General features: G+C 40.3%; 1 protein-coding gene across 16 annotated transcripts in view; it reads right to left on the bottom strand.

Annotated features, from left to right (window-relative positions):
• VTI1A (vesicle transport through interaction with t-SNAREs 1A) overlaps nucleotides 1–14980 on the bottom strand; it is a 381885-nt gene that overhangs the window by 117378 nt on the left and 249527 nt on the right. For 2 of the 16 annotated variants that reach the window (XM_061403481.1, XM_061403485.1), the window contains one exon: nucleotides 4–14457. The exons of the other annotated variants lie outside the window; for them this stretch is intronic. Coding sequence is in view for 1 of the 2 variants with exons in the window: in XM_061403485.1 (XP_061259469.1) it covers nucleotides 14427–14457 (31 nt within the window). In the remaining variant the exon portion in view is untranslated. Of the gene's footprint in view, nucleotides 1–3; nucleotides 14458–14980 lie in introns of those variants that run through there. 16 annotated transcript variants of the gene reach the window in all.

Genomic DNA, 14980 nt, shown 5'->3' with positions numbered 1-14980 from the left:
AAGAAAATAATAATGCCTCCCTTACAGGTTTGCTCTGAGGGTGAAATGAAATGAGATAGTGATTATACAGCACTTAGCATTTCGGTGCTCTTCAAAAAAATGGCAATTATGATGACAACAGCAATCATGACAATAATGACGAAGAAATCATACACAAGGTTCTCCAGTTCTGAGGCTGAGGAGGAAAGTCCTGGTTTCTGGATTCCTAAGAGGCTTAAGTAGCGAGTGAGTACTAATTTTCTACTGGGCTGGCCAGTGCCGCACAGTGGTGAGAGAGAGAAAGGGGCTTGAGAGGAAGGGGCCATCCATGTGGACCAGGAGCCCAGCCTCCAAACCCAGAGGTTAAGAATGGGATGCGCAGTGGGGGCCGTTCCAGGTGAGGTCAGGTAGACAGGGAAACATGGAAAGAGGCTCCTGGAGGTAGGACATGGGTCCTATATCAGGAACAGGAGATAGGCGTTCAATGGAACTCCTGAGTTGACTAGAGGGTGTACCTCGCAATCTGGGTCTGGTTGTAGAGGCCTCTTCACCTTAGGTGCACCTTTTGCTCCACTAAAGTTTACAGGTGCTCAACATCTGTCACTCCAAATTTAAAAACCAGAACAGGAGAGCACATCCTGATGGTCTGAATCCATTAAATCTGCAGGCAGCACAATGAGATGCTATGCAGTCGTGATGCCCTGACCCAACACCAGCCTCCGTCAGCAGCAGAAGCAAATTGGTTCATGTTTGGGGCGGTAGAGGGGTGGAAGTGAAATATGAGTGGAAACCTGGGGTGGGGCAAGTCTGTCCTGATGCCAGACTTTCTTTATAGGCCAAGTGTTGCACGAAGCACAGCTTCTTTAGGAGGGGAAGTGCCTCTCTACTCAGTTTCTCCTCTCCCCCCATTTATTCTTTTTCCTTTCTTCCCCTTTGGATTATTACCTTTGGCTGCATTTATATAATTTAGTCCACAGATATTGAGTCCTTTTGTGGGTCTAGCAGATGAATTATTAAGAAGATGAACATTTCCAGAAAGACTTTGATTTTCGTAACTCCACAGTCTGTGAGCTTTTACCAAAGATACATGTTGCTTCTGTATTGGTCCCATCAAAGGAAATATGCAAGAATACATTTAAGTTACTCACTGACCAGCTGACTATAACATAATACCCACCACTTTCTGGCTGGTGGTAGGTCAAGAACAGAGAAGCAGCCTAACTAGGAGATTTAGGTTTGGTTACTAATTCGGTGACTCATTCAAATGTTGAAGGAGTAGTGAGGGGCTTGTGTTACCTACTCTAGACTTATCTTACCAGGCAGCTGGGAGGATTGATCAACTGAGGCTTATAAGTGATTTCTACTTCCATGAGAGTAAATATCAGAAATATCTTCAGCTGGAGAATGGACACAGAATTGATGAGGATAAAGAGGGACAGGGATTAAAACAGAGAACCACATAGGCGTCTGGATAGTAGGAAGGACTGAGATGACGCCTACTGTGTGGGTTTCTCACAAACTGTAGGCTCGATCTCTACAGAGAATGCATTTTCTGTTGCTGTCCCAGAGGACAGCCTATGAGCCGCGAACAACACGGCAGAGAATAACTGACTTAAACAGCCATCACTTTGCTGGCTTATTCCCCACAGGATATGATGTGGTTTACACGAAGCACACCAGTTGTGCGTGGATGGTCACTGGTCTTGGACTTGGCTTGGCCGTTTACTCACTGTAGGGCCCGACAGTAACCCTGAAGCTCACCAAACTGGTGGACAGTGCACGTGGGAGCGATTTACCAAGAAGAATTTGCTCTATACATCAGGGGTGATTATTATTTATAGCAGGAAAGCTTCCCATTTAACAGGTTAAATAAAACATGGTAAACAAACATAACTATGAGATTAAAAAAAGCACAAAGTTTGACCTATACTGACATGGACCTCAAACCTTAACAGTAGGAAGTTTTTCTCACAGTAAGCAAAGCCATGATCTGGTCCTAAAAACCAGTACATTTGTTAAACTGAAAATGCCCTAAATTACTCCTTGGTAAGGGCTATTCTGCACAATCTGATGATTTGGGATTTCATCAAATTAATGTCACTAGATATGCCTTATAATTAGGATAAAATATTTGAAAAGTTTTAAAAATGAGGTTATTCATTAACTCATTGATTTTTCCTACAGATTGGGAGCCTGAATTTAAATGATACCCAAAAATATAACAAGGTACACTCAAAGAGAGAAGAACTCGTTGTGAGTCTTTAAATGGAATGCAGTAGTTTAAAACGCTATTACTATTCAGATTCTCTGAGAACATTAAAACTGCCCATTAAATGAAAATCTAATAATTGGCCTTACTGAATTGTGACATTTGGTAACCTGTTCAGGAATGCAGAAAATTGTGGAAGAGTTCTTTTGAGGCAGAATTTGATTTACAGTGTAATATTATTCCAAAACCAAGGTCACCGTTTTCATACACAGAGAAGAACAACAAGGGACAGACTAACAAAGCTGAGGAAAGTTCTGGAAACAGAGCTCAGGTGGAGGGCTCAAGACTCTTCAAGGTAAGAGCCTTGCTGATCTGGAAAAAATAACCAACAGGCAACGGCATGAGCTGAGTGAACCTCAACTTGGAACTGACTTCTCTCTTCAGGTATTGCTTAATGACATAACTAAGATAGGTCAGTCCATGCTTTTATATAAGCCACCAGCGATTTCCAAACTTACTTCACAATATCACTAAATAAATAAAACTTAAGGACGTTAACTGCGGGAGAATTGGCAGCTTGAGGTCAGGGGTTAAAAATTCTCATGGGCCTATAGTTACAGAGCACTTTCTACGTGTAGGTATCTGTGTCCAGTGTTTTCAAAAGTCATATATGAGATGTATACGGTCTGATCAGGAATGATGGGGATCCTCTCATCTACCTGTCTGCTCCCCTCCTCCAAGGTTAATTTCAAATAAAACTTACTAGAGAAATTTGAGGGCCAACAAGCCCATGGTTTAGAAACCACGAAAGTGAAAGTTGTGTTATCGTTTAGTTGTGTCTGACTTTTTGTGACCCCATGGACTATAGCCTGCCAGGCTCCTCTGTCCATGGGATTCTCCAGGCAAGAATACTGGAGTGGGTATTCATTCCCTCCTCCAGGGGATCTTCCTGACCCAGGGATTGAAGCCGGGTCTCCTGCATTGCCAGCAGATTTTTTTTTTTTTTACCATCTGAGCCACCAGGGACACCCATGGGGACAGCACACACTTGCTAGCTCTGGATTTCTACCCACAAACTCAGAATTGCTCTTTGCATTTCCATGAGAGAAACTGTGTAAGAAACATTAAACTGCTAACTGGGAAAGGCTACAAAATGAATACATACATATATATATACACACATACACACACACAACATAATTTTTGTATAAATATGATGAATAGCACTTATTAGTGCATTCGACCATCAAAAACTAGGCCACTGAATAGTGGAAATATTATGTCATGCAAAATTTTTCTTTAATTCTTACTTGGAATATTCAGGGACTTTTCTGGCAAAAGTACTGTGGAATGCTTCGATCAGTATGCAGAATACATCCTTTAGATCTTATCTTATCACTGGTAAGGAAAATAACCAAAACAAAGAATCCTATCAAAGAGGTAGTTGACATGACATAAAACATTAGAGATGAGTGTTTGCATTTTTATCACTTTCAGGAAAATAGTCCTCTCTGTAAGGAATGCACAGGGTCTTACTTGAAAAAAAATGAGGCATTAACACAAGTATTCTCAAGCTCACATTCACTCTCGTAATCAATGTAACCTGTTTACCTAGACCTGTTACTCGACTTATTTAAATACATCCAAGCATAAACTATGGATTTTGCATATCAGAGTATGGCAGAGGCCCAGTCTTTCAAAAAATACAAATGTTTCTAGATTCTTTTGTATGTTGGCAAACCCAAAGTAAGACACATACCCTACATGCACACTATAGAACTATTTTAATTTGTATGTGAGATTATGTATCTTATAAACCCAGCTTAAAACAGTGGAAGGATAGATCTGTTTATATGAGAGAGAATGGTTCTTCATGTTTAACCTCTTGAAGAACTGTCTTCATGGGCAAGAAAGAAAAAAAAAACTTTCTTTGGGGCAAAGAATGTTACTAACCTTTTACCTAAATAAACTGTGCTGGGAACAGAGTAGAAAAATTCCTTCATACACTTAATAAAGTGCAGCCAGTACTACAGCAGCTAATTCTGACCTGATGTTTTACAGCCGACAGTAGAAAAAATGAAAAGGCAAAAATGTGAACCAAACACACGTTTATAAGCTAAATCTGAGACAAGTAATTCTGGCAGATTTTATATTCTTTATGTTAAAATACAGCATCTACCAAATGAGGACGACAACATTTTTTATTTGGAGTAACAGTAAACCACAGATGGGTTTCAGAAACTTAAAATGCCAATAATATATTCAATTGTTTGTAGGCAAAATATGTATGGGCTTCCCAGGTGGCTCAGTGTAAAGAACCTGCCTGCTAATGCAAGATACGTGGGTTCAATCCCTGGGTTGGGAAGATCCCCTGGAGAAGGAAATGGCAACCCACTCCAGTATTCCTGCCTGGGAAAATCCCATGGACAGAGGAGCCTGGTGGGCTATTGTCCACTGGGTTGCAAAGAGTTGGACACAACTGAGTGACTAAACAATACTACCAAAAATATACACAAAAAAGGCAGGGAGAATCCATTCTCGAATGTTAGCAATGGTACAGTAGACAATGAGTTTTATTTTATATGTCCTTTATACCTTTTGGAAGTGTCAGGACATGCAACAATAAATATGAAATTAATATTTTAAATATTTTAAAATTAATATTTTAAAAATATGTAGGTTCTTCTCTGTTTTTGTATTACAAATACTTCAATAAACTCACCATTTTTTAAATATAAGAAAATATAGGAAAGAACAAAACCAAAATCTTCTGAAGTCTATTTTAAGCAAGTGAGAACAACAGAGCAAACAGCACCTTGTGTACAGGAATAAAAATTTCTGACGCTTTAAAGAAATGCTAGGCGGCTGGTCTGTTGGAGAAGGAAATGGCAACCCACTCCAGTGTTCTTGCCTGGAGAATCCCAGGGACGGGGGAGTCTGTGGGGTCGCACAGAGTCGGACACGACTGAAGTGACTTAGCAGCAGCAGCAGCAGGCAGCTTATGCTTCTGGGACAGCAGAGAGGGTTTGGGTATGAATGCTGCATGAAAGCAGAGGTGAAGTTAGGCTATTCTGAAAACCCATGAAAGATGGAGAAGCAGTGGCTTGGTATCAAAAGTCCAGGTTTCTTTAGGGCTTATCAGTTGTAAAGCAAACAGTTATAGTTTAGAGGGAAAAAAGCCGAATGTATCAGCAGTATGGGGTTGGGGTGATGTCCTGGAGGGAAAGAGGAGAGAGAAACGCTTCCAAGTTTGGGTCTGACATGCACATACTGCTATATTTAAAAGAGATAACCAACAGGAATGTACTGTTAAAAAAAAGAAAAAGATGATTTAAAAAATCCCTTCATGAAGGCCAATATATGTGAATAGCTCTGTCTCTCTTCCATTTAAGCCAGAGATTGTCTCCCTTCAATTCGAATGACAAAATATTCAAAGTACAGAGACCAGAGTTGGGAAGACTGACTAAGAGCTCTCTACCAGCTAAAACAGGCAGGAATGGCAGAGGCTCAACGGTTCTTTAATTAGCACACATTGATTAATTTAACCCATGGAACCACTGTCTCCTATTACTGCTAATTTTGTTTTTGAAGTCAATGAGACAAAGTAGCCGAGGAGTAATTAAAAGTGTCCAGTCTCTTCATCCCTACGGCTATGCGGACTGAATAGCCCTCCACCGCTGAGATGTTCTGAGATGTTCTCAGGCGGTGGTGAATTCACATTAAAAACCCTAATATGAATGGGCCTGTGAGCAGCCCTTCTCCTAATGAGACACGGGAGAAAAGAGTGTAATTTGTAATTATTTTCAAATATTGTCTAAGAAGGGCTTCCCTGGTGGCTTAGCTGGTAAAGAATCTGCCTGCAATGAGGGAGACCTGGGTTTGATCCCTGGGTTGGGAAGATCCCCTGGAGAAGGGAAAGGCTACCCACTCCAGTATTCTGGACTGGAGCATTCCATGGACTGTATAGACCATGGGGTCACAAAGAGTCGGACACAACGGAGAGGCTTTCAATTTCACTTTCACTGTCTAAGAAAGTGCGGGTGGTCTGTTAAATGGAACTGTGATGGAAAGAAATGCTAGACTATATTTGTGATGCCCTGCCTAACAGGAAAAGCAGTAGACAGAAGACTGAGGCATACAGGTAGACCTCATCTGGGGGCTTCACCAATACTGTCTTTTTTTTACAATTTGAAGATTTGTGGCAAAAAAGTCTATTGGTACCATTTTCCAACAGCATTTACTCACTTCATTCATGTCTGTGTCCCATTTTGGCAATTCCTGTGATATTTCAAGCTTTTTCATTATTTTTATATTTGTTAAGGAGAACTGTGATTAGTGATCTTTGCGGTTACCATTATGACTTGCTGAAGGCTCAGATGATGGTTAGCAAGTTTAAGCAATAAAGCATTTTTAAATTATGTGTGTACATTTTTTTAAAGACATGATGCTAATGCACACTGAAGAGACTACAGAATAGTGTAAACATAATTTTTATATGCACTGGGAAACCAAAAAATTCACGTGAGTCTCTTTATTGTGGTGGTCTAGAATCAAACCTACATTATCTCTGAGGTCTGCCTGTATTTGGGGGCAGCAGCAGTTTCAAAACTTGGGCGGGGGGAAAACCTTATTTTTTCAGAAAAAACTTTTTTCAAAGGACTATAGAAGTCCCCAACAGATGACCAGATTACTCTGGAGCTGCTCTAGATAGGAGTCCTGCCTATCTAGTCTTCTCTTCCTCCTTGGCAACCTTCAGGTACATAAGCAAAAATTTAGGATTCCTTGGAACACAGCTGGAGAATCACTATTTCAGAACATGCCTGAGGGGTACTGAGCACTGGTTCATTCCATACACTTTCAGATCCCTTCTAACAGCTTTCTATGACTGTGAAGGCTAGAAACCTAAGAACTACATCTGGCTCATTCCATACACTTTCGGATCCCTTCTAACCGCTTTCTTTGACTGTGAAGGCTAGAAACCTAAGAACTACATTTTCGAGATTCTCTTGCAACCAGTTTTCAGACATTGCCTAGGTTCTGCAAGGCAGATGCCTGTGCAAGACTTGGCAATGGGATGGGAACAACGAGGAACTTGGATGGGAGCTAACAGGCACTTCTCTAAGAGTGTGTGTGTGTAGGGAAGGGGGTTGCATTTGGGTCTTCTGGGAAAGTTCTGGAAGGGACTATGGAATCAGGTTCCTATAGCCTGGGTGCCACTCGGTGTAAGACTGCAGCAGTGAGCAGTCCCAGGAGAGTCTGATTGGTCTCTTCTGCTGGCCTGAAGCATTTAAAAGAATTTTACCATTTTCCGCAAGGACTCTATACACACTGTAACAAATCTCTTTTCATTTAAATTAGATAGAAGGGCTGTCCTCCTGAATCTAAGAATGCTAAACAAGACAGCATCAGAAAAGAGACCTTGATTACCTCATTGACTTATATGAAGTATCTTCCACATCACCCAGATTTGCATCCCTACTGAACCTAGAACTATTTTTATCACACAGATACTGAATAAACATTAGTTAAATCACACCACTATAAGCAAAGCATTATGCTGGATTATTTTTAATTATCATTCAGCTACCTATTAGATTTCGAGACAAGGTCTAAATAATGTAGACAGGACACACCTCAATAAGCAAGGAGTTGAACCGTTATCATTTTTAACTATGCTCAATTTCTCATCATTTGGAGGGGAACAGAGACAAGTCAAATGCTGTCTTTTTTAAGATATAACAGAGAGACAGATAGGAATGCAAAATTATTAAGGTGACTGACAACAAATCTGAATCCGATCACAGTAGAAGGACATGCTTAAATGTCTACGTCTTATCAAAAAATAACAAGAAAAAGGAAAAAGAAAAAATGGGTCCTTTAATCTAAAAATAATACATGGTCAGCATGGTATCATATACATATACATATATGTATATATATATACACACACATACACATATGTAAGTGTTATCTAAGTTTTTGATTACTGATAGCTAGTTTTCTTCATTTTAGAAAAGACTGTGAAAGGACTTCCCTTTTCTATGTTTTATACACAAACTGTTTCATTTTCTAAAAGTGGTTAGACAAAGGGTCAGATGATAACTTTAAATATTTAAACTGGTCAATGACAGTCAAGTAGTCAAGAACTTCTCTAGTTTATTGTTAAATATGCATTGCCTTAGAGGTAACCTTAAGTACCTGGCACAGCTTCCTAATGAGTTATTAGTTATGAAACTATGAAGTAATTTTGAATTTTAAATGAGACTGGAGAATAAACTTGGGTACAACAAATTAAAAGCACCATAATTATGCAATATCATGAGATGTTTTAGATAGTCACGCTATGCATATATCAAAAATACATTAATAAACTGAACATATTAATAAAAAGCCAAGTCTGGCCCTTCAAGACCTCAACACTAATTGGAAAGGATTTTGACAGAACATCTTAAATAACATTCATTATATCAGTTTTGGCAAGCTCCTTTTCAGTTACCTAAATGATGATTATTTCTACATTCCACAGTACATCTATCAAAATCCAAGATCTGAAAAATATCATTAGTGAGGATGAGTGAAGTAGTAGCTGTTCAGATGGTACAACCTGAATTTGCATTTATTAGTGTAAGGTAGGTGATATGTGTGGGGTGTTTCATTTCTGAAATATTATGTATATTCTGTTCACTTAAAATCTATCATACATTTACTTGTTGTACATCAGTTATATATGTGTATGTATGTGCTCAGTTGCTCAGTCATGTCTGACACTTTGTGACCCCATAGACTGTAGCCTGCCAGGATTCTCTGTCCATGGTATTGTCCAGGTGAGAATACTGGAGTGGGTTGCCACGCTCTCCTCCAGGGGATCTCCCTGACTTAGGGACTGAACCCATGTCTCTTGTGTCTCCTGTACTGGCAGGTGGATTCTTTACCACTAGTGCCACCGGGTAAGCCAAAAATTATATAAATTATGCACTATATTCCAAATTCTAGCTCTCTTTTTAAGGTCATGCCTTAGAATCACTCTAAAAATGTTTCTCAAAGTGTGATGATTTAAGTGGATTTAATTATTAAAATGTTTCATGGCAAGGGCAGATTAACCTCACAGTGAAACATACACACACACACACACACACATCCAGTAGTAGATTCCATTGGTGAAAAGTGAAACAGGTATAATTTTGCCTATAATAATTTACTCCTGTAACCAAGATACAGATTTATCTATCTTTTCTTTGTCACTGGGCTTAAAGTCATTGAAAATACAAAGAACTAGATCACCATCTAGTTTAAAATAAGAAAGGTCAAGCCAAAAAGGAAGTCCAATTAGTTAACACCAGATAATGCCAAGTGCCTATTACAGGAAAACGGTTTATTAAGGTTAAAAAAAAAACCAAACACCCAGGCAACTGTGTGATATATAAATGTCTCTATTCTTGATTTTAATACTGAATTTGGTTCCACTGAAGTTCCCCTCTTGAGGCGAACTGTTATATGGTATCTCTTTCACAGATGGCCATTGGTGCCAAGCTTGTTAAAACATATTATTTTGTAAATACCTACACTTTACCTTTTACGCAAATGGAAGCCTTACTCAATAAATAAGCAACCTGATCCAGGTCATGAAGTTAGATATTAGAAAAAGGAGGATATTGCAGCCCGTTGACTGTGGCTCCCCCTCCCCCACTCAGATTCCCCTAGACAAGGAGGCCTTTACTTCCTGGTTTTTTTAGCTGGGTCTTGACTCATGGACTTCCTAGGCTCTCTTTTCTTTTTCTCACTGAGAAGAAAACTCTCATACAGCATATTCATGATCATACTGCTATGGTATAAATTAAGCTTATGAATGCTGTCCTTCACTTATTGCCCCTTTCTCTCACACAATGATATTTGTAACTCACGAGTTGTAGGATTTCCAAAGCTGAGTGATTTGTAATGTAATACTTCTAGAATCTCCAGAGTAATTTCAGCATTAGTTACAAATAAAAGTTGGCTCTCTGCATCTCTTAACCTTGGGAACATGAACCTTTAAGACAAGGAGATCAAATACCAACATTCCCCTAGGACTGCTGTGCACATCTGCATTTCTGGACATGGGACTTTTTTTGTTCCTAATCAAGTGTAATCTCACTTCATAACTCCTACTCTTGGCTCAGTGCTACCTAGATTTCCAGGCAAGCAAAAAAGGAGGGTTGAGGATTTTGTGCTTAGAGGTTTGGAAATTTGGCAACTGTTACATTAAAATGCAAGTATTTGATCTTGAACCTCAATAGAATGAGATTCAGTTGAAAAACAAAGAAACCAAAGTGAGGCTTTAGATATTCCAAATCTGCACCTGTATTTTGATGTTGCCAGGTATTTGTACTAAGAATTCTGTGTACAGGGCAAAAGGGAATGAAGAGTTTCCCAAATTTTCCTCTGGGATCTTTCAGCCATTCAAAGTAATTACTAATTCTTGCTCACATCTATGAGTCAGGCATCCAAGTGTTACTATTCGTGGCTGGTCTTATTCTGTGTTTAAATGATCTGATCGTTAGTCTCTGCATCTGGGTCCAAACTAGTTTAACATGGAAAGTTAGCTCAAGGATTGCAGTCACCTTTAAGTTATCTTTAAAGTGATACCTTGAGTTTATTAACATGTGACTATGAAAACTGCCCTTCCAATTCACCAAACTCAAGGTTGGCATTCTTTATGCCAACACTGACATTCTTTTTGCCTAAACACTGACCTTCTAGGATCCAGTCACTGGAAGGACTGACGTTGAAGCTGAAGCTCTAGTACTCTGGCCCCCTGATGTGAAGAGCTGACTCACTGGAAAAGACCCTGATGCTTGGAAAGATTGAAGGCAAAAGAAGGGGGCGTCAGAGGATAAGATGGTTAGATAGCATCACTGACTCAATGGACATGAATTTGCACAAACCCTGGAGATAGTGAAGGACAGGGAAGCCTGGCATGCTGCAGTCCATGGGGTTGGAAAGAGTCGGACATGACTTAGCAACTGAACAACAACAAGAATCCAGTCAATGAAGTAGAGTTTATTTTCAAATAATTTACCATCCAATGAAATTCCTTTAGACCATAGAATTTTAAAAAATCCATAGAATTTAAATGATTCTTTTGTTCAGATAACTGTTAGCACAAGTTACCTGTAAAAGGGCTTCCTAGGTTGCACCAGTGGTAAAGAACCCACCTGCCAATGCAGAAGACATAAAGAGAGGTGGGTTCAATCCCTAGGTCAGGAAAATCCCCTGGAGAAGGAAATGTAACCTTTCCAGCGTTCTTGCCTGGAGAATCCCTTGGACAGAGGAGCCTGGCAGGCTACAGTCCACAGAGTCGCAAAGACTTGGACACAACTAAAGCTCTTGAGAAACCTATATGCAGGTCAGGAAGCAACAGTTAGAACTGGACGTGGAATAACAGACTGGTTCCAAGTAAGAAAAGGAGTACGTCAAGGCTGTATATTGTCACCCTGCTTATTTAACTTATATGCAGAGTACATCATGAGAAATGCTGGTCTGGAAGAAGCACAAGCTGGAATCAAGATTGCCGGGAGAAATATCAATAACCTCAGATATGCAGATGACACCACCCTTATAGCAGGAAAGTGAAGAGGAACTAAAAAGCATCTTGATGAAAGTGAAAGAGGAGAGTGAAAAAGTTGGCTTAAAGCTGAACATTCAGAAAACTAAGATCATGGCATCTGGTCCCATCACTTCATGGGAAATAGATGGGGAAACTGTGGAAGATTTTATTTTTGGGGGCTCCAAAATCACTGCAGATGGTGACTGCAGCCATGAAATTAAAGGACACTTACTCCTTGGAAGGAAAGTTATGACCAACCTAGATAGCATATTCAAAAGCAGAGACATTACTTTGCCAACAAAGGTCTGTCTAGTCAAGGCTATGGTTTTTCCAGTGGTCATGTATGGATGTGAGAGTTGGACTGTGAAGAAAGCTGAGCACTGAAGAATTGATGCTTTTGAACTGTGGTGTTGGAGAAGACTCTTGAGAGTCCCTTGGACTGCAAGGAGATTCAACCAGTCCATTCTAAAGGAGATCAGTCCTGGGTGTTCACTGGAAGGACTGATGCTAAGGCTGAAACTCCAATACTTTGGCCACCTCTTGTGAAGAGTTGACTCATTGGAAAAGACTCTGTTGCTGGGAGGGATCGGGGGCAGGAGGAGAAGGGGATGACAGAGGATGAGATGGCTGGATGGCATCACCGACTTGACAGACATGAGTTTGCGTGAACTCCAGGAGTTGGTGATGGACAGGGAGGCCTGGCGTGCTGTGATTCACGGGGTCGCAAAGAGTTGGACATGACTGAGCGACTGAACTGAACTGAAAGCGAGTTAGCACGCACCTATAAAGGAACAGTTCCATGAAGATTAGACAGGCCTGCATTTCATCAAAGTGGGGGGTACAGACTAAATGTGGATTTAATTTACAGATGCTTTCATACAGCAGCCATAACTTTTATTTCTTGCTATGTTTATCCATTCTATAATGTTAAAAAAAAGAAACAATCCCACATAATCAGCATAATTAGGAATTATTAGGGAAGAACATACTTCATTCAAAATTGACTTATACTATAGCTGTTATTTGTCTGTGAACTCATTTATTGTTGTTGGTTGAAAGCCAATATGAGTAATGACTAAAAAGTATTGGTTTTATTTGGAATTAGGCTTGTGTTCAAATTCTAGTTCTGTTACTTATTAGTTTCTGACTCTGGGTATGTTCATTATACTTCTTAGACCTTAGTTTCCTCAGCTGTCATATTGGTTGCTCTAAAGATGAAGAGACACAATTTACTAAAAAGTGCCTAGTACAGGCTGACTCATAACTATTTCTCAGCAAATGGAAGTTACTTTTCATTCGTCAATATCTTTCCTCCTCCGTAAGCTCTGGGATGGGGAGAGATATTTCTGGTAATTCTGTGTACATCTAACGGGATTTGGTTTTGTAACATTGTAGGGAAAACGCTGTTTTTAGATAAGGGACTGGCAGTCAACAGCCAAGCTTACCACTTGCTGGCTATGCAACTTCTGGCAGAGTTCTTAAGGTATTTGTTCTTGGTTTGCGTCTCTGTGGAACGGGGATATGCTTACATCCGTCTCAATGGCGATGTGGAAAGATATGGGTAAAACAGAGTTTATAACCTGCAGGCAGGGCTTGTTGTTGCGGTTATTGTTTAGTTGCTAAGCTGTGTCGGACTTTTTGCAACCCCATTGACTACAGTCCACCAAGCTCCTCTGTCCATGGAATTTCCAGGCAAGAATACTGCGGTGGCTTGTCATTTCCTTCTTCTCAAGGGGATCTTCCCGACCCTGGGATTGAACCTGCCTCTCCTGCGTTGGCAGGTGGATTCTTTACCACTGAGCCACCAGCGAAGCTCAGAGCACTGTTTAGACTTAGGTTATTGTCACTTATTTTACTTGAATTAAGAGTAATTAAATAGTAATTTGGGGGCACTTCTTACATGCTGGACACTGAGTGATTTATAAACACTGTATCATTTAATCCTTACAACAGCTCAGTAAAGTAGGTATTGTTATTCCCATTTTTCAGATGTGGAAACGCGCTGATTTGAACTCTAGCAGTCTGGCTCAGAAACCCACACTCTAAACCACTGTCACGCATAGAATCCTATTCCCTTAGGAGAAGAGCCAACCTTTTGTGAATCCACCAATGGCACCATCTAGCAGGTCAAAGTGAAGAGGAAGCAGTCACCTTGCCTGAGAGGATGGCAGACGCCACAGAAACAAAAAGAGGGGACCCCGGAAATCAGACTCAGGTGAGCAAGGCGAGGCCACACTTTTCCCAATTATATTCAGATTTCTGTAACACAAATACCACACTTCTGTACATGTATTTTCAGCTTTGCTGAAGTTGCCAAGTAAGATGTAAGAGAGAGAGAGAAAAAAAACCCAGCTCAATTCCACATTTGTCTCTGAATAATACTTTAGAGTGTAGTAGTTTGGGAAAAATACAAGTAGACAGGCCAGGGTGAAAACCAATACTTTTGTGACAGGTCACACACTTGGGCTGAAATACTCGAAAAGGCCATCACTTGGGGGTGTGGTAGATATGAAGGGCCGTAGCCACGGTGACCTCCGGGAGGATTCTCAGCTCCAGACAGACTGAAGGCACACAGCAGCGGACGTCATCTTATAGAAAGAGCTGTGACTTTACTGGACACGCGTCTTTGGCTGAACGCTCCGAACCAATGAAACTTTAGAAAAGGCGATCCAAGACAATACTCTGCCTGTGTTCAACAGTGAGAGCACAGAGAGTGTCAGAGCATGTGTTTAAGCATATGTGAACAAAGGGCGTAAAGATGTGTGAGACGGGTGTTAAAACACCAGTTCAAACATGTGTTTAACCATGTGTGAGCAAAAGGGTGTTAAGCCATGTGGTAAAGCAAGTGTTAGAGCATATTCGATTACAAATGTTTCTCATTTGGGAGCTTAAATTATTTTCTGCCTAATCCAGTGTTGCTAAGCAATAGTTCTGTGTTGTTCTAACCGAACACAATAAATGATTAAACTTAGGGGGGGAAAAAAAACTAAAGTTAGACTTATTTTTCCCCGTCTTGGTTTCATTACAAAGAATTTACATCTGTAGTTTTCAATAAACTTAGTGGTGTTCTGCTACAGTAAGCAAAAACTGGCGTAACGCTCCTTGTGTAGGAAGGCAACAAGCAGACTAGAAGACATGCCTGGTGTGCTGAGACAGTGTTCAGTGTTGGAAGAGTCACCGGCATATCAGACTAATCCCGAGGCTTGATA

This window comes from Bos javanicus, chromosome 26 (assembly GCF_032452875.1).
Source record: "Bos javanicus breed banteng chromosome 26, ARS-OSU_banteng_1.0, whole genome shotgun sequence".
NCBI classification, from domain to species: Eukaryota; Metazoa; Chordata; class Mammalia; order Artiodactyla; family Bovidae; genus Bos; species Bos javanicus.
This window is presented reverse-complemented; position numbering and strand designations above follow the sequence as displayed.